The 20,808-nt window shown below is 41.4% G+C and overlaps 1 protein-coding gene across 3 annotated transcripts in view; it reads right to left on the bottom strand.

Annotated features, from left to right (window-relative positions):
* ELK3 (ETS transcription factor ELK3) overlaps nt 1-19,869 on the bottom strand; it is a 39,545-nt gene extending 19,676 nt beyond the window's left edge. Inside the window, exons 1-2 of one of the 3 annotated variants that reach the window (XM_033010227.2) lie at nt 19,372-19,869; nt 2,228-2,436 (exon numbers count right to left, since the gene is read on the bottom strand). In XM_033010227.2, the coding sequence (XP_032866118.1) occupies nt 2,228-2,434 (207 nt within the window). In that variant the 5' untranslated portion in view covers nt 2,435-2,436; nt 19,372-19,869. Of the gene's footprint in view, nt 1-2,087; nt 2,437-19,207; nt 19,329-19,371 lie in introns of those variants that run through there. The other 2 variants (XM_033010229.2, XM_042792733.1) reach the window with 2 other exon arrangements.
* Nucleotides 19,870-20,808: the final 939 nt, after the last annotated feature.

Raw genomic sequence — 20,808 nt, forward strand, 5'->3', positions numbered from 1 at the left:
TGTTTTTTGATTGCTGTGTTAGACTGGCTGCATAGTGCCCAGCCCCACCGTGCCCTTCAAGAATTAGTGCACTACAAATAATACATGACAGCAGTACTCTGAGCTCAGTTCAGCAACAATATCTAGTTTCCTCTGCCTTGTGCAGGCAGCAAGCATGCCATAACTGTGCTGAACACCAGCGTTACTCACTGCATAATCTCATCTCACTGTCTTTTCTGAAAATCAAGATGAGAACAGACCACTAAGCATGGCTATGAAGTTTTCCTTTTTAAAACACAAAATCTATAACAGCCCTTCTTTTTAATATTTAATATTCAATAATATAGGAAATAGTAAACCCCATTAATTTAGACATATTATTAAAAAATATCAATTTTAGGGGAACTAATCCTGAGAAGATTTAATGTTAATTAGTAAAAACAATACAATGTTCATCCAGAAAAGGCTGGAGAAACAATTTGTAAACTCCTTGAATTTGCTGGAGTCTCAAACTGAGAAAGGTGAATATGCAAGATATTTTAACACCTCTGTATTTGTCTTCTACAATTTTTTCCTTCTCGTATCTTGACACATCTGAGAGATTCCCTTCAAATATCTTCCTGTGATAGTAATCTAATACATATTCTGGTTACTCCCTATTCTTAGTTTTGCATTCTCTGTTGTACTCTTGCCACCTTGCTTCATGCTGAAGACCAAAGACTAAATGTCTAAGTGAAGGATGGTTTCATGAGAGTGACAGTGATCTTAGAAACTCCCATTATACCACAGGAATTTTATTTTCAGAGGTGCTAGATACCAGTAACCTCTACTGACCTCTTCTAAATTGTGGGCATGCTCATGATGTCTGAAAATCAGAAGCAAATTGAGTGATCTAACTAATTCCAGATTACTATGTCCAATATGTCATTATTTCAGATTTCAGTTTTAAACAAAGAGGTTGAAAGTGAAGCTCTCAACAGCCAACAGCTCTGCACTAGGTATAAGCCCATACTACTTGCCTGTAACCAGCTTCTGACAGTGTGCAAATAACCACCGCTTGCCAGATATAAGGTTGCTGTGTAAAATGTCCTGACTCCTTGCACCTTATTAGTTCTACCAAACCTCAACAAATGTATCTGTGAAGGAGGGGCAAAATTCAGTAGGTCTTGCAAGGCCAGAAAAATTGGATGAAGAAGCCCCTACCAAAGCACATGTTCCACTATTTTGACTTGAGATACCCAAAAGATAAATTCCCAAGTGGGAGTAAATTTAACATTCTACAGCAAATACTGTCTTCACCTAAAATGAGCTCAGCATGAGACTACTACCTTGACATATAGCACTACACATATCCCTGCCCTGACACCCATCATCTGACCAGCTGCTTCTCCCCCAATTGGTACTCTTATTCTGCACTTTCATCCAGTAAGACATGACATCAGTGCACTCTCCTATGTATTGCTGCTAATTAAATGATAGAACATATGATCTTGACTGCTGCTGAAGCTAACACAGATTATGTCCTAAAATGACACAGTGGAAAAATTCCAAACTCTTAGAAACACTGAGTGTTAACAAAGGAATAGTTACAGTGAGATACTGCACTGTCATAACTGCAGAAGTGTTTCAGCGTTGTATTTCCAGCTAATAAATTAGGATCCAATACAACTGTAGGAAAGATTTACTGGAAAACTCAGGCAAGACTAGCTAAAACGCTGGCCAACCAGATCTAAACTCCAGAAGATGTGCCCCATGAAAACTGTGCAAACTCAACCCCGCCCTCTATGCTGTTGGGTTGTTTGTCTTCTCCTTGTTCTGACATAGGTGATACCTGACGGTAAAGCTGCCACTCTGCCTGCTGCATCGCAGGATCACTGCTTTCTACCACCTCCCTGCATTCCAGAAGATCCTGTGCAAGCTGTAATAATCAAACAGTTCTCCGTTATCAACAGTTATTTTATTGTTGTCAAAAGCTACAGAAAATATTGGGTAGCCAAACGCATAAACACATGAAAGCATCATTAAGTGGAAACCTAGGTGGAAACCTCCCCTCCTCAGGAAATGGGATGTGAAGTGTTTTCCTGGGCATCTTTTAGCTGCCCTCTTACCTCCATTGTGATTGCCTTCAATAATGTTGTCTGTTGTAAAAACTAGTTAGAGGAACTTTTGAATAGCTTCCACATAGAGGTGAAATATTAAATGGTAGTGTTGCTATATTCTTAGTCTGCATGAGAATAACAAAATTTACCTTGTCATAATAGTATCTGAGCGCTCGGCTCAGCTTGTCATAATTCATATTAGTTTTGTTTTTTCTGAGTCCCCACAGCTTAGCCACTTCTTCTGCCTTGAGTAGCTTGAATTCGCCATCATTAGACGTCCAGCAAATCAGGTGCTCATGTTTCTGGTCTAGCAGCAACTGCAAAAGGAACTGCCACAGTGTGATTGCACTCTCCATACCTACAAGGGACAAAGGAGAGCAACAATGTGAAAAACATTTGGGAGCAGGTGTTCCACCCAATGCTCATTTCAGTGATAAGCTCTGTGTAGGCGTCAGCCTACATAATTGAGCAAAGGAAGCCACTGTATCATTTACAACCAAGCACTCACAAGACCCACAGGTCTTGCACTCCCCTTTCAGTATTTTTTCTACTGCTATTTTCTGAAGGGACACATAAAATAGAGTAAGTATTTAGAAAAGCATTGCCCGCATAATTCACACGGTACAGGGTCATCTCCAGTTGGGGTCTTCAAATCAATGTATGCAACCACCCTTCAAAGGAACGTATAGGAAGGGAAAAAATAGGACTTGATCTAACTATCCACTGAAACGAGCTGAAAAACTGCTGTTTACTAACATGAGAAGAGTTCAGTATGATTTGTTCAGATACGTCACTGTGAAGAAGGGGAGGAAAAGGTAAGACCAGAGCAGCTGCCTTTGGTTAGAGGGCCAGAAGTCTCTCCTTCCCACCACACACACCTCACTTCTCTGGTGTCATACGGCCTTTGTCTATTTTGTTTCTTCCAGGGCCTGAAATGGCTCTTGCTGCTTCTGTTTGCCAATTCAAATAGGTCAAAAGATACTATCTGTTTTGCAGAAATGCTGAAAGTTCAGTACACTTAAGCACAGTAAAGTAAGTGTTTACCCTGAACCTTTCTCTAGCAGAGATCTTTCATTATCATATGTACAACTGAGAGCTAGGAATATTTTTAACAGTGCCTGAGTCTCACTTCTAAAGTTATTTGAATGTTTTTTCTCTGCTAAAGGTTGTTTGAGTATTTTTTTCTTTGCTAACTGCCTGTGCTACTGAGCCCTCCCTAGAATAAACCTTTTCTTCAGGCACTGCAACAGAAGGATAAACTTAAGAATTACTATATTCCAACTCAGCACAGGCATAGACACAACTTAAAACTTGGAAGCATTTACCACTAAAGACAATTGATTATTGCAATGAAGATACAGCTAAAATTGACCTCTTAAAACTACGGAACGACAAAATTAGATTTTCCCCAACTTTCAACAACATTACCGGCCTTAGTGTGTTAACACTGTATCGAATAATTTTTTCTTGTCCTCTTCTGATACTTAATTTGGACATGTTATGGCTAACTAATGCAGATTTAAAGATGCTGGTATTACTGGGTTAACTATGGCGATAATGGGGCTAATTATTACCCGACTTATCTTTGTACATGTAACAATGGATATTTTTGCCTTTATCTAAACAAGCTCGTGATTTTTAACTGCTCATTTTGTTCCCTAATACATGACTGTGTGTGCCCTAACAGATTACACAGCCAGAGCATGCCAGGCCTCCTGCCTGAGGTTCCCTGGGTGAGCTGACCACGAGAGGGCACAAGACTTCCAACTATCTGCCAGATGGAGGAGGACAGCAGGAGGCTGAGGGAAGATTCACCTCTTCATCTGCCCCAGCACTACGGAAATCACATTGCATAAGCTTCGCTAGTAGCAAGGAAAATACATTGCATAAGCTCCGCTAGTGTAAAAGCAAGTTTAAGATACTAGAGAATGTCGTCAATAGTTTTACAGAAAAACAGGATTCGGAGCTCAGTTTTGGTCCAAATAATTTCCAAGTGCACTGGACAAACAAGGATTTGCAGAATTAATGGAGAGGTTTATTATCCCTGAAAAAGCCTCGTTTCCCTGATTAACTGAGAATCCAGTCTGAATGACAAGGACAAAAATATCTACCCCTGACACCCAGCTGTGTAACACAGTAACTGCATCGCACCCCCAAGAGATGGCAGAGGCTCCCAGGACTGTTAGGTGTCCTTGAAACAGAGCTGCCTATATGGATGATTTGGCATTTTCAAAGCTTTGCATTTGATTTATTGCATTTTTTATCACTTTATACAAATCCTTTTCCACACAGTGTAAGGCAGAAAGAAGAATGTATAGCTAGAATTAAATATACCTGAAAGTTATATAGTCGCTTTACATTCTTTATAAGTTCCTTTAAACTATACCATCTGTGCAAGTATTAACATCTTTAATGGATAATTTATCTATAACATCATAGCTAATAAAGTATCCCAATTAATCTGGCATCATATACACTTTTAAATTAATATTTATAAATTTTGCAACTTCAGTAAACATATGTAGGGTATATACAGCCATATTACTTTAAAATAATCTTGGTTTCTATATATCACATATTATACAGAGATACTCTGCATAATTTCAGCTTGTATCATACAACTCTTCCAAACAAGAAATCACAAACAGAACTTCTTTTGCTCTGGAAAATTAGAAGTAACTTATAAATAGCTTTCTACAAAATTGTATTAAAATGTGTACAGGTGTACCACGCTACAAAGATCTGTCAGTAGAACTTCAGCTGAGGAAATTCAAGATGAAGGAGAGTTACAGAAGCACCAATATGAACTCCACCACCATGCCACTAGCCAAAGCTGCACAGTATCTTGGAGATGCAATTCTCCCATCCAGACCTTAAATTACATCTTCCTTCTGACCACCAGCTGTCACGCCTCTTCGGAGAGTTTAAGTGGGACTGAACTCACGCTGCAGCGCATTTTCCTTCAGTCTCCTCCATCCTCATTCACCTCTGCCCAAGAACACTCACACAGTAACCTACAGCTCACTTTCCGTTACGAACCTGTTTTCTGACGCTTATCGTTTGCAAAATGTAAACAGTTTGGGACTCCATTTTATCTCCCGAGCGCGGGCCTCACGGTGCTCAGCCAGGGGTGTAATGTGAAACGTGTGCGCAGCGCCAGCCTGGGTGAGAACATCCTGCAGGAGCACCCACTCCACACTGTCTGTCCCGGTGACTGAGTGAGTGGAGGTGACTCCCATCAGGTTATTACAGAAAAGGTTACTGCTGCCTTTTTCAAAGCAGCTCAGTTCTTGGCGACCAGTTCTTCAACCAGCGGAGATATGCACGGAATCTCGGGGGGGTCCCTCAGGTGCTGGATCCAGGGCAGATGGCTGAGGTGGGATTAGATTTAGGGAGCTCCTCACCACCCTGCTTGCCCTACCATCAACTCTCCAAGCACGCAGCTCTTCTGAACAGGCTTTATAAAGGAGCTGTGCACCTCAGAACTCAGCATCAATGTGCTTAATTGGTATGGGCATAAATCTGCTGGATATGACCCAAGTCTGCCCATTCAGAAACAAGATTAAAACAGCACAATGCTGCATTGTATTCCATCCCTCCATCTGCCACCGAGTTCCTGTATAAAGCTCCCCATAACCCTTGTATAACAACTGTACATATATGATTCCTACATGAGGCAAATCATGCAAATTACATTTTCAGTTGATCATTAATTGTACGTCCCTTTTCTTCTGAGCACCCAGCTTCAGGCATTCAGGTCTGAGTTGCACTGAATATTCACAGCTGTAACTACCTTTAACAGAAGCTCTGTGCTCAGCATATGTGGTAATGTAAAATCTTAAATACCTTGAATTCGGTAAACTGGTGTTAATCTTTGCATCTCATTTCCATTCTCTAAAATGTGATTTGCAGGGGAATAGTACAAATCGAAGATCCTGCAGTGACAGGATTTTTTAACTGATACAAAATATTTCATTTCCAATCAGGTCAACAGAAGTATTAACCTATCTTTCTCTATGGACACCATTTTGGAGTTCCACAAAGTATTAACTATCCTCTTGGGAAGACAAAGTGGCCACACAGTGTACTAAGCCTTAACTTGTGCCTCATTTGAGTGGTGGAGCAAAAGAATTACATGGCAGATGTATTACAAGATGTGTAATTTAACCCAAAATGTGCTACCTGTATTAAAAGTTGTTATAAACTATGATTGGGAGGAATCAGAAATCCTCATAAAACACTGCATTTCCTTTATGTACTTTCTAATCCTTTTGAATTTTTACTGACTCAAAGGGAATTCAGTGTCTTGCCTTAATTTGACAGAAACGGGTGGTAGGATATGGTCACTTCCTACAGGGCACATATTTCGTATTTCATTCAATTATTTATTAATATTAAATAGTCATAATAAATATTCCTGTTACTTCTGTGCTCAGTACAGGATTTGAATGCTGTGCAATAAATAATACATGGAACCACATTCTGAATTATATGGATTAGAAGAAAAGTAGTTTTAAAAAATCACTTATTTACATAGTGTCAACCATCTATGATACAGAATGAGACAGGCAACATATGTAAGAAACACGTATTCTGTGTCATGGAAAGCCTAATTAAAATTCATACAGACAAAAGAGTCAATTAATTTTTTCATCCATTAACTTTAACACATGTGGTTTTGCCATCTTACCATTTTTTAAATATTTATACAATGCATTTGACCGTCAAAGATATTTTCTAAGCCATGAAACAAAATTTGCTAGGTTGACCTGACCTAAATAGCCTTGTAATTTTACTTTGTGATCAGTTCCGCTACTGCTGATGCAAATAATCACTGGCAGAGCTAGAAGGAATTATACTTGGAAATGCTGTGTTAGACAGCAAAAAGAGTATTTCAGACTGAGATTTCTGAAAGTCCATTTCTCAGGCAGCTGTGGCAGGTAACCACACTAACAGCTCTCTGCATTACCAATTTACATTCTTTCAAATGTGCATACACACATATCCCCCCCCATACAAACCCTATCAACTGCATGATCAGCGTGATACAACACAACATCAAATTTTAAGTTCAGGACTGATGTGGGAAGGAGTCAACTCAGAGTATAGTATCTGTGCTGATAATACTGCCCCTATTCATTTCAACCAAATTAAGGGACTAAAGGAAATGCCTAAACTTGGAGCGGCCGCAAAGTCAACACCTTAAGACCTCCCTAAAGAAAATAATAGAAAAGGACAGACACATCCACAGGGCAAAGCATCCCATCTAAGAGATGATTTTCCTGTAAAGGAGGTGCCCAAATTCCTCACTTCGTTGAGGGGACCAAATGCCAAACACTGGCCTCCCTTTAGTGTCTGGAGATTGACTTCTACCAGCATAAGCAAGCATTATGAAAACATTAGGCAAGTTACACTAGAAACGATTAAGGCATATGAATACACATGATGATGAGATGCATTAGCTTTTTTTTTTACCAAGACAATACATATGAAATTCCATGACAAAATGTCAGTAGAGTGGCATTAAAAAAAAAAAAAAAAAAAAAAGTAATTAACCTGCTGGGCAAAATAAAACAGATAATCAGCCATCTTAAATCCAGGCAGTAGAAAACGAAGCTCAGAGACAAAACTAGCTAGATAAAAAGCTCAGTATCAGAAAGATATACGACATGATCTGTGAGATAAATAGGATACCCTTTGGGGCATTAAGTTTTGTAGGACTCTTGCACAGGAAAGGCTAGAAGAAAAGGGCAGAAAGCTTCAAAGCAGCTCTGTAGCATTCAGGACCTCTGCAGAGGTCCTTAGTTCCATACAACTGTTACAGCTGTGTTCCCATCTTCGGTTCTCCCACATACTCCAGGTTCCAACCCGGATTCTTTCTCCCCACTCTATTTTAGCCCCCCCACAGCCTTTCTAAAATAGATATACTGCTTATCCTAGACAATCAACGTGAACATGTTCTGAAAGCTAAAACTAGGAACCCCTCCAGGCACTAGGATCAAAACCAACCCCTTGTTGCTTTAGAGGGTCCGCAGAGGAACATCTGGGACTCTGAGCTATAAAGCAGGTCGTGGGACTTGGGGCAGAGGAGGGACAGGTGAGTGGGACAGACTGGCTGGGGACTCCAGAGGCTGAAAAAATCAGCTGGAGATCAATTAAATCAGGAAGGCATAAAAGGTGTGAGCCAGCATTATGCACTATAGGCAGAACGATGGTGATCAGACATGTACATGAAAAGGATTAAGAGGCAGAGTCAGGGCAGGGAAATTAATTTCCCTTCGCATAAGAAGAAACTGCTGATTCCTTCTGTAGCCAAAGCAGCTGCAAAAGATTCAGCTCCTTTCCGTATGCCCCACCACAGCAGGCACACACCTCCGCTTACATTTCCCTTACAAGCAAGCGTGCGCTTTTGCAAGCACACAGCATTTCTCTGCAACAGATGCCTTTTTTTTTCTTCCTTCTCCACTACTCTGGAAAACATGTGTATATTTTTTGTATGTCCATTTACTGCTTTTGTATCCTAATTCTGGCCAACAGCACGTTTCTCTGAGCAGCGTGACGTGGGGCATTGTTAGCTTCTCATTCACGTTAGCATTCGGCTTCCTTTATTTCTGCAGGTTGCAGCCAGGAAACTGGAAAATGGGCCACAGGAAACCTGGCCTCCTACATCTGTCCCAGTTTGTAATAGCAGCTCTGGTTTTATTTTTCTAAGTGTCTCAGGTTCATTTTAACCCTTGAGATGACTGCTGCAATAACGTGAAAGAATGTGACTGTTCTGTCATTACTTTTTTTAACCACCGTTTCTCAATACTAGAAATGGAGATTTTGCTAAACCATACTCATTTTTAAAGTATATTAATACTTATAAAATAAACAATTATGTGAGTTTTAAAAAGCTTTTGTTGGAAATTAGCAAAACAATTCCATTCCATATTGACAGATATCAGAGAGTATATTTAGAGAAAAATATGGAATAAGGTAGCCTATAGCTGTTTCAGCTACGTACAGTTTTAAGAGTTCTAAAGTGAATGTCTGTATGGAAAGTTGAACAGCTTACACATTTTCTAGGCTGATTTTTCTCTTTTATATTTTAGTTTCTATTAAAAATTTAAGCACACTTGTTTTACATTTGATTACGGAAGCAAAAGGGTGCTGATCAAGAAAAGAAACTTTTCTAGGATAATCAAAAAATCAGTCAGCCCTAACATTTTCCACTGAAAATTCATCTGTGTAACAATGAGTATATCATGAGAGGTTAAAGACAACTGCCAAATCTGCCCAAATGTTTGCACAGAAACATTTGAAAGAACAAGGCAAAAGTCTGAGTCAGTCCTCACACTTTATTTCTCAACAGAGATGCTTCAAGGGTGATAAATAGGATGTGGTTGGTGAGAAGTCAGTGATTCTGCCAGAAAGAAGGAAAAACAAATATCAATTTGTTTACTCAGAAAGTTTTCAAATACTCATCAAAGGAGATCTTACTGCCAATTTAATTGGCCTTGAACAAATACGCTCGCAACTAAGTGTGTAAATATACCTGGTTTAACTTGATGCAGAACTTTCTCTGCTAAAGCTAATAAATCAAACTAATGGTGCAACCCATACCCAGGGCACTTTAGGGAACTGTGTGTATGATACAGAACGCTGGTAATTTTTCCACATCCAGCAACCAGGACATTTCCTGCCAGAGCATCCTCAGAGTTCTTCCATTGTGTTGAAACTGCAAAAACCTTCTAAATCAGGACTTCCTCCTATTATATTTTAGAGGCGTCTTTCTGGGAAATGCAGATTGAAGTGAAAAAAAAAAAAAAAAAAAAAAAAGGAATTCCTGCAGCACCACCCAGTGGAAACATTAGAAAAAGTTAGAGAGTGCCCCCCAGCACACAAGTTCCGATTTGCTGCAAAACGACAGTAATACTGCCACACAAACCCAGACTGGTTTAAGGATATGCCAAAAAAGCACAGAGGGTTTTGCTGGCCGATGTACTCAACAGAGTCACATGAGGTATGTCTACTCTGCCACTCCTGCGTAATAGTCTTCTCTTTATATTCTAATTTAAAAGATTATTTACAGTAATAATTTACAAGGTCTGCTTCTCAAGCAAGAATACCCACTGTTCTGGACCAGCACATTTAAAAAAATAAACAGACTCCTGTGGTTAAGAGCAACACAAAAGAGACAGCAGCAAGACCTAGCAAAATGTTATAGGATAACATCAAATTCCACTGCAGAAAAGAGCACTCACTCACATGCCCAGTAATGCTTCCAGTAGGTACACTTGGTAATACAGCATTTGCAGTTTTTAATTTTTTTAACTAAGTCAAAGAAAGGCTGAGGCAGATGTCCAAAGGAAGAAAGTTCTGCAACCTTCAAATTAATACAACAAAGGACTGGTCGCCTGCCAAGCAGAGGTGTGATGACACCGCCTCTAAAACACAAGTGTTTTCAGATTCTCCATCAGGATGCAGTTCAAGAAATAGTTTTAATCCAGCTGGAGTAAAAGCCCTTAGCAGGAGGGAATATGGCTAGTTGCCTCCCTGTGAAAGGCTTAAAAAAATAATCTGCTCAACTATTTCTAAAGCTAGCCATAAACAAAACTACATAAATCCATAATGGCTCCAACCGTTCACCTTGGGACAGATACAAAATGAATGCAGACTCCTCACACTGCTTTCTGTCTGCTCATGTGGTGCACATCTGTGGCATGCTGGCAATACACTACACTGCAATCCGAGGGACTTCTGCTTTCGAAGCCAGCCCTATATGTTTATTTTTCCCATATGACTTTCTCTTACATTTTTGTCAGCATTGGTAGGACACAGATCATGATTATTTGACTGTCCTATATAAAATTTCTGATAGTCCCTTTGACAAATTCAGAGAAAACATGAACGAAAGCAAAAAAATAGCTAAAGGGGGCAGAGGGTACAGCCTCCACGAACAGTGGCTATTCTGAAAGTTTACTTGACATATCAAGCGATGATTTCTCCCAAATGTAAAGGCTTTTTCCTTATCTGTTCACCCTTCTTAAACTGAAGTATTAAAATTTCCAATTTTGTGACAGCAGACCGAATGCTTTCTTAGTGGCTCTAATATTTTAAATGGTGTATTAGTACTATCAGCTGTCTCAAATATTGCTTTTAATACATTTCATATTCAGATTTTTAAACTAATCTTCCCCTCTTGACTGAGTTTTCCTAGACTTCGATAAACAAGCAGGTCTTTTTAATACTGTAAGCATAGAGGAACCTGGCCAAAAGGGCAGAAATGTAGTCCTGGGAGTTCTGTTCAGGCAAACCAAGGCGGCTGGCAATTTCTGTAAGACCTGAAGCACAGAAGGATCATCCCAGCTTACACTGACAGCCAGAGCTCACCTTCCTATGCGCACTGAATTTTCAGAATTTGCTGGATTAGCAAAATGAGCCGTTAAACTATTAAATAATATACAAGCTTACCTGTATATTATTTAAGGGGTGCACATTGCAAGGGGTGTCAGTCACAGCGTTATACTGAAAATGGTGTAACACAGTTCAGCAGATGGTAACCTACATACATGTAGAGACGTTTTACCTGGGCAAATTCCTCCCAAAACATTAGCGCTATTAACATAGTTCTTGGAGCGTGAGCCAGAGTGTAAGTTCCTTAGTCATAAAAAATTAGCAGCTTATCACAGCACTAGTCAGGTTCTGTATTTTCCACTTTAAATGCTATTATTTCTGTGTGCAACGGTCTCATAGTAGAAATCTAACTTAAGAATCACTCTTACATGTCAAAATCTCAAAAATCTGCTATCTTCCTCCTTTCTCGGTGTTAATCAAAGTTCTGATATGCATGTTTATCATGGGCTTGGCTAAACTGAAACCCAATTAAAAGATTCTTATCTTCTGACATTATTCACTTGTCAACTACACCAACAAGAACCTGAAAGTCACACCTACACATTTCCCCTAACCTCGTTCATTAATCACTGGAATACCCAATAGAATGTATCACAAAATACATGAGATTTCAGCCAACAGAAGATCGATTTGCTATTCTCCTGTACTGTCTGTGTCCTGTGTACTTAAACTAATTCCCATGGCTGCTGTGAACGATGGAGGAGAGACAAACGGGACACTATTTCAATGACTACAGCAAACTTTGCTGTACACAAAGTGCCTAGATTGCCTATGTTTAGAAGTGACATCAATATACCAACTAGTTTGTTAGGGTCTCTCCTGCTCAGGATACGTAACAGCCACTACTCTGATTTGTACACTGATACCTGGATAAGATCCCACATTTAAGTAAAACGTAAAGATTCAACCCCTCTCCTCAACTTAGATGAGACTGCAGTCAGTTTTATTGTACCCTATAAATAGGGTACTGATACTGCTCTGTTTTGGAAGCATTTGCATCGCAGAGCTTCAGTACTGAAGCAGCAGTACTGAAGGAGTGCTGCAGTCGTACTTTCTATACCAGCCCTCTTCCACGCTCGCAGTTTGCTAAACTAACCACACATGCCAGTTGCTCTGAGTCTGTTCTGAGTCACCAGACTTCACAGAGGTCTATATCTAGAATCTAAACCCACATTCCCATCTCAGCTATATTAGTATAGCATGGAAGAAATTCTCTGAAGGTAGTCAACTTTCTCCAGATTCTGCTAACAGAGCTGCAATAGGAATTTGTTCTTACTTTCTAAATGCTTTTTAAAGATTGTTTCTTCTCATGAATTACTGTTAATTGCTCGGAAGAGATAATAGTGGTACTTGAGTCTATAAACTTTTTGTATTGTGACTTGATACAACGGAGGCCACTCAACATTACCACAGTATAAACATTTAAAAACAATAATACTCATTAGCATCCTTCCCAAAAAGCTTAAACTGACACATCTGATCAATTTTCTTCGTATAAAAAGAGATGAAGAAATATACAGAGATACAGTAAATAGGTGCTGTCACCACATTAGAGGCAAATGGATGTGTAATAAAAATCTGTTTTCCAGATGAACTGTCAGCTGCAAAATGAGGATGGGAAACTTATAGGAAGACATTTGATTAAAACCATTTAGATTCTTTAGATGAAGTATATAATCCAAATCTACTTTTTTTTGTACAACTGTGAAAGCACAAACTTTGTTGTTCACTAATATTTTCAGAGAAAGAGCCATCTTGTAAAACTGTATTAATAGGACTTAATATTTAGGTTAGTGCTTAGAAAGCTTACCAATTTTGCATGATTGGTAAGCATCATAAAAATTACAAATGACTCATTACATAATTTAATGACAGCTAAAACTAAAGGACAAAGTATAAGATGTAAATTTTCTTCTCCTAGTACCTCAAATGATCTTCAAAAGTTAAGATCCACAAGACTAAAAAACTGTATACTTCAAAGCTGAAGAAACTAAGACTGGCTTGTTTGCAGGACAGCCAAAATACATTAACATGTAGTAATCGGTATTTGCAAAGATTATCCAAGCTATATTCTGCTGAGTAGTAAATTGGCAAGAAGAAACACAGATGTGATTGAAATGAATTTTGACTCTCTGAAATGGGTCTGGGGGAAGCCATAGAATGGGCAGTGTTCTTCACACACTCAGTACCTCCTGACACTGCAAAATTTAGAGCAAAGCTATGGAAGATTAGGAGGACACTTGCACAGAGCAAGTAAGAGCTACTCCAATGCCTGAGTTCCATTCAAGGCCTTAGCTAGCATTTAAATGTGTGCAACACACAGTCAGTCTCAGTGCATTAACAGAAGTGCTGACACACTCAAAAATAAATACATGCCTAAGTGCTTTAAAAGATCAAAACAAAGTAAGTTTGTGGCTTCCTACAGAAATCCTCCTCCTGAAGACCCTGAGCTGTATCTAACTGCTCAGATGTAGACAGAGCACATGGTATAAGTCTTTAGAAACTTTCCTGATATTTATCTTAAAAGTTCATAGGTGTCATCATACAGGTGAGCAGTTTTCAACATGTGGTCCATGCATGCAGGGGTCAATGGATTCCTCCTGGAGAGGCAAAAGTACCACAGTACTACTACAGTAAGCTCAACTGCAACATAGGCATCTGCACAACTGCTCCAAAATAATTACAGACCCACAGATAAAGGACAAACCCCACTGCTCTAGTCACAGCCATGCTACTTGAGCAAGCAGGCCACAGTCAGACATGGTGTTGGTACCTGTAACTCCACAGGAGTGAAAAAGTCATTCTCAGCTGAGTTGTATCTGCTTAGGGCATGGCAAAATTTGGCCTCCAATGCTCTCAACTGTAATACAACTTTTAAATAATTACTTAAATATTTAGTTATTCAGTACACTGTGAGATACTGGCCATGAATTACACTGATTATGCAGATCAACAATTCCAGGGTACTTCTTGATACTGCAAAAACTACCACAGTATTCATACAAAATTGAAAATGCAGAACAACTATAGAGTTATTAATTGGCGTCGAATTATCTGTTAGGTAGTGCCTTAGTGATATTTTCATACCAATGCTTATGGCAGGTATTTTCTTTGGTTTTTGCTTTTAGAAAAGTAGCAAGTCTCCTTCAAAGAGCTTTTGAATTAAAATCCATTCTTAACAGCAAACCCTTGAGAATTTGAATTCTGATATAATTACAGGCATATAAAACCATAATGAGTTAAAGAATGTTTTAAGGACAAAGATGCATTTTGCTTTTGTGAAATGCACAGCTAAGAGGTACTTTGTGCTTCATCTGCCTTGTTTCCACACACGCAGACTTGTATTTTGCAGTGCAGTGAGCTGGACTTCCTGTGCCTACACCTTGACATTCTCCCCAAAATCATGACTAATCCTTTAATCATTTATCATTCAACAAAATCCTTCAACATGAGAACAGACACATTCAGTCTTTCAAGAGCTCTCAACAGCCTCCAATAGATTAGTTGATTCCTTTAACAAGCCACAGACGAAGTAAACATCTGTCTAATGGTTCAAGGCTGTGAGATTCCCTCTTGTGGGAAACACCGAGGAGAAAGCCATGGTGAATCAAACCGGGGATGCACAGCGCAACATGATTTTCCAAGGCCTGTCAGTGACAGGCTGCTGCATGAACCACTGGGTGTGGTTACAAAGGATACACCGCAGCTCAAAACCAACAGCACCCTCTGAAACTGGCCTGGGCTGAGAGCGTCCTATAATCAGTGTCACGGCTCTAAGATAGATTCAAGCAGCAGCGCCCAGGCGCATCGGAGCCGCCACCAGAAGAAAGCCATGGGCTGATAAATAGTCTGAACTGCATAAGTAAGTCCAACCTGCCGTATCTTTGTGGGAAGTACTAGCTAATTTATCAGTTCTTTGCTATCTTATTTAGTACTGTGGCAGAGAACCACTCACAGAGATAACGGTAACTACATGAGCATACAAATTTTATATGATGTCACTAGGATACACTAGCTACAATAAATTTTTATTAATACATGCATCAGAAATAACTGTGTGTTGGTTCTCCCACCCTTATCCCACTCTCCCTTATCTTTAGTAGCCAAATGTCTGTTTATTTTGGCATCAATTTCTCTCTTCTGAAGCAACATGTTGTCATGTGATTGCATTCCCAAGGCTAAGATTTGTATTCTCCATACAGCTGATGGACCTCCGTGTCGGTATTACATACATCTATCTTACTACATGTAAACGTATGACCCTGGGTGCAAGCAACAAGCTTCGTGCCCCTTGGTGAACCTGCAAAATCACTTTCATTCTGTGCTAAGTCCTCCAGAACAGATTTTTAAACTAAGGTAGATTTCAGCCTTAGTTATGTTAAGTCACTTGATCAGTAATACATTCCATTAAGAATACCTCTACCATAAGGACGCCTCCACCCTGAGAAGTACATTACAACGAGAAGGTAAAATTTACATAATTGGACTTCATGCACAACAAAGGGGAATACTTCAGTCTTTGGAGTGAGGTACTTGATTTGTTTTCATTATTTAAATTTAATGAAATAACATTAAGTAACAGGAGCAATGAACCACTGTGACTCAGTAAGCAGTGAGAACTGCTAATGAATAAAATTAAACAGATTTTTGTTTCTACATATAAAAGTATCCATGCGCGTGGTGGTTTACAGACACAGTTACAAGGAAGGCCATAGCTGACTTTCTCTCCCTGAGATTGTGTTGCTTATTTCAGCTGTTATATCTAGGTGGAGTTGGTGATATCAGAAAGGATCTAAACCTGTGTTTTTTTTCTTTTTAGGAACAACTCACGGAGGTGATTTGGAAAATTGTGATATAAGCAATAATGAACATATCTCACCCCTTAGCAGAGAGTATATATTCTTCTCACACACATAGTTTGCAAATTAAACCAGGTAAATAATAAAATCATACTTACACTGAAAACACCTTTAAGATTTTTTTTTTATTTGAGTGGGAACCATCATGTGCTATTTGATAGTTGGATTTTTTTTCTGTTCCAAACAGAACTGCTGTACTTTTCACACATCTGTGGATTACTTCTCATTCACTCTTTCAAATATACAGAACAAACAACCAGTACACTACTACTACATCTTTTTTTTTTTCCTATGAGGACATCAAGATGTTTTTACTTATGCTGCGTGAATACAATATATGAAATTTATATAGTGTAGACAGACTATATATATATCGGTATGTATGAGTGTGTGTGCTTCGCTTCATCTACACTGATTCAGTAGATGGCACAATGAAATTCCAGCAATATTTAATGCAATAAGAGGACAATTTAATGTACATATTTCAAAGAGAGATAATAAGAGCTAGTGAATGCTCTTCCATAAGAGTTTTGGTGTTGTAAGCCACACTGTTTCATAACATATTCAATAGAATTTTTAACATTATGTCCAGTAATGCACCTCTCTCTCTAAAAATTAGAATTTTACAAAATAAAACTCCAAACCCAGAAAACAGCTCTCACTACTTGATGACTGCATTTGATTGAGACAGAAATTAGGCTTCTTCTGATTTACATACTATTCTAAAACTTCTTCCCTACACAGCCAGGAAGTCAAGAGGTATCTGTGTCTAGAGATTATGTCACTAATCCACTAATAAAAGTCCTCTGTAAAGTGATGTTAATGAAGAACTTTTCTGTGCAGCTCGGACATAGGAAGTGCAGGAAGCACTGAAGATCCTCAAAGGTAAACACGTGGTATACTCCAATTAGTTCTCCATCCAAGTACTACATTTTTTGCACAATATTTTCTAGTTTAATGCTATCACATGATAATAGAAGTAAATAGCTAAGTGTTATTTCCTACTACATGCAATTTTATTCACATTTTTTTACATTTCCTTAAGTTAAAACCCACTTGCAAACAAGACTCCATTTTCTTTGTTTGCTCCAGACTTTTTTTTTTGCAAAATGTTAACTTCTGATTTAAAGGATCAGTGGGGCACGGCAAAAAAATCTAATTCTGAGCATAGACTTCTTTCATGACTTCTATGAAAATAAATCATCACAAAATAATTACACAAACCACTAAGTCAAAAGTGGTACGTACAAAATCACTTGAACACTAGATGTATAAAGCACCAATACAGGAAGGTTATGTGAGTGAATATACTTTTCAAACATACCCATCACCTCACTATCTTGGCGCAAGAGTCTTTTAATCCTGCAATTACATACGATTGTCACAGATGCACAGAACAGGCTTACCATAACGCAGACGCCTGTGTAGCCCGCTTCTGCATTTCACCCTACGAAACTATTTATGCACAAGTTACATTTAACCTGAAATATTCGAAAAGTCTGTATGAGCAAAATATGAGACGAACCGTGACTTTCTGCTTGGAATTAGATGAAACCACTGACTTTTGAAGTTGTGAGTCTTCGTGACCAAAAAGATGCTGCACTATATAAACTCGTTTTAGCACTACACCCCTAAGTAAATAAAGATGTAACTTGTCTCTCTTTCAACTGCAGTGTTAGAAAGGCTGACAGGGCTTCACAAAACCCTCCTGTGTTAGGGAACGGAAACTCCTAATGAGATTAGTTGGTGTGTGTGCAGACATTACTTAGCCATGACTAAATGGGCTCTCTTCCTGCAGCCAGTGGAAAATTCAGAGAACTTTTTCCCCCTGCAGCATCAGAGTCCCTCTAACCTTCAGCAAAGCCAGATCCAAAAACAACTCTCCACTTTCTCTCCCTTTCTCTCTCTCTCTCTCTCTCTCTCTCTTTTTTTTTCTCCCCTTACAAACATTTTTAGTGTTTTTTTGGTTGGTTGTGGAAACTATCGACGTCGGCCAAAGGGTCTTGGGGCAGGGGGTGGCTAAGAAAAGTGGGGAGGGGGAGGGCCGGGGAGAAGGCAGAAGACTACAAAGGAAACTGTAAAAAGGAGCAAATACATAAACCTGAGAGGGAGAAAACCACAGAGTTTCTTTGTGAGCTGCAGTGACTCATTTTCAAGATGTTGTCTGCTGCCAGTTTCAAACCGGAAGCGCATGGCAATTAGTCTTGCTGTTTCCAGACAAGCCAGAAACTCTCCCGACACTTTTTTTTTTTTTTTTTTTTTCCCTTTTTTAAAGCCCCTTCTGCAGATTCTGCAGGAGCCTTCCCTTCCTTCTCCCCCCCCCTCCCCCGGCTCCCCCCTCACCTCTCCCGGCCTCGCAGCGGCGCCCCGGACCCCGCGGCACCCCCCGCCGCCCCAAACGCCGTTATCGGGATGCTGCTGGGAGGGGGCAGGGCCCGCTCCACCCCGCCGCCGGGGAAAGAGTCGGGGGCGGGGGGCAAGATACGACCCGGCACCCCCGAAAGGGCTGCGGGGCGGCGAGGGGTCCCGGGGCTCCCCCTCACCCCGACCCGCTGCGCCCTGTCAGGCAGCGCCCCGCTCCCGGCCCTGCCTCTCCCCTCACACCCCGGCCCCTTCCCCGCGCCCGCCCGCCCCCCAAACACGCTCCGTCCCCTCACCTACACCCGCCAGCTCGCGGGGGGGGGGATGGGGGGGGGGGGCTCCTGGGGGCACCACCCTCGACCAGGGTGAGGGGGGGTGGGAGCCACCCCCCCCCCAGCGCCCTCCAACCGCCGCCCCCCGCCCTCGTTACCGCCGCGCTGACCGGGCCCGAGCCTGGGGCAGGACCCCCGGGCCCCCCGGCCCCGAACCCCCCCCCCCCCCGCCGCTCACCTCCAGCCCGCGGGTGTGTGTGGGTGGGTGGGTGTGGGTGTGTGTGTGTGTGTCCCCGCCACGCTGCCCCACCAGCGATGGGGGCCCCGGCCGCCCCTTCCCCTCCCCGAAGCCCCCCGAAACTTTGCAGGACTCGGGGCAGGCGCAGCAGCACTTGTACCTACCCAGAGCCTGAGGGACTTTTCCGCTCTCTCCTGGTAGTTTAGAGGGAGCTGGGTAAAATCCCCTGGATCTCCATGCTGACAGTCTTCTGCAAATGCTCTGTTGCTCTTGTAATGAGATCCTGATTTTTCCCCCCCCCCTTTTTTTTTTTTTTTTTCCTTTTTTTTTTTTTTTTCGGCCGGGGTGTGTGTGTGTGTGTGCGCGCGTGTGTGTGTGTGTGTGTGTGTGTGTGTGTGTGTGAGTGAGAGAGAGAGAGCGAGCAGGAAGTCAGAGCAGTCAGACAGAGAGCCGGCTCACTTCCTTTCCTGCATTATTCCCCAGGCGGTTTGCAGTCTGTGTAAACAGGCTTTTCCTCCCCTCTCCCCTCGCTCTGGCCACTGATGTGCAGCATGGCTGTAATATAAGACACACACATAGTAAAACGGGTAACGGTAACTCCACAGGCTCGCAGGGAGCTCCGGCGGCTCCCCCGACCTCCACCTCTTCCTGTGCTACACCCCTGGGGAGGAGCTTCCCGCCAGCCCCGCGCTTGGCCCACCGCCGGCACCGGGCTACCAGCCGGCCGAAGTGGCTTGCACAGCATCACACCCGCATTTCCCCGGGTGGCACTCCACGGATGCTCACGAAGCGCTCACGAGCGGTGCTCCGTCCTCCCGGAGCGTCATCGCTGAGGGGCCTGGGCGAGGCGATGGCCCAGGGCGAGGCGGCCGTCCTTGTCCCGCCGAAACTGGGGCTCAGGTGGGGCGAAGCGTCGTTGTTGGGCGCAGTGTTGGGCGAAGCGAAGCCCCCGCTTCGGGTCAGCGGAGGTCGAGGGGTCGGTGGTGTGCGGTGGCTCGCAGGACGCGCTGGACGCCCTCCCCGGCTGGACCTCACGTGGGCGGCAAAATACAGAAGCGGTGCAACGTGGCACAATGACATAAACTGAGGGAAATTAACACCTTAAAAGTCAAGGGGTGCTCAAATCGTCAAATTCGAGCTGGATCTCCCAGCTCCACATCATACCTCAGAGGCAGACCAGTGGTAGCTCGCTGATTGGGATTTGGGTTTTGACACTGAAGCTGTAGACCTCAGATCCAAACTGTTGGGTTAGCTTTATTAAAAGGGACACATTTCCAGTTTTTGGAGTTTACATCCTTTATGTCTTTCCTTGTGTCTCATATATGTGCATCGTGCCGCCTATTGCTAACTTTATTTGGAAAGTCTCAGAGTGACACTATCTTCTGTCCGCCCAGTGCATCAGTGATATTTCAATGCGTAATACTTTAAAATCAATACTGCTTTGCTATTTCTTTTAACAGTCACAAGATTTATCATTCCAGCACAATAGCTGCAGTTCAGGATGTTCTTGATGTGCAACGACACAGAAGCTATGATTATTTTTTAATCACTTGATTGGGTTGTTGCTTACGATGTAATTGGCAACAGAAGTATGCTTTGAT

Source organism: Tyto alba, unplaced genomic scaffold, assembly GCF_018691265.1.
Source record: "Tyto alba isolate M040663 unplaced genomic scaffold, T.alba_DEE_v4.0 Super-Scaffold_2, whole genome shotgun sequence".
NCBI lineage: Eukaryota > Metazoa > Chordata > Aves > Strigiformes > Tytonidae > Tyto > Tyto alba.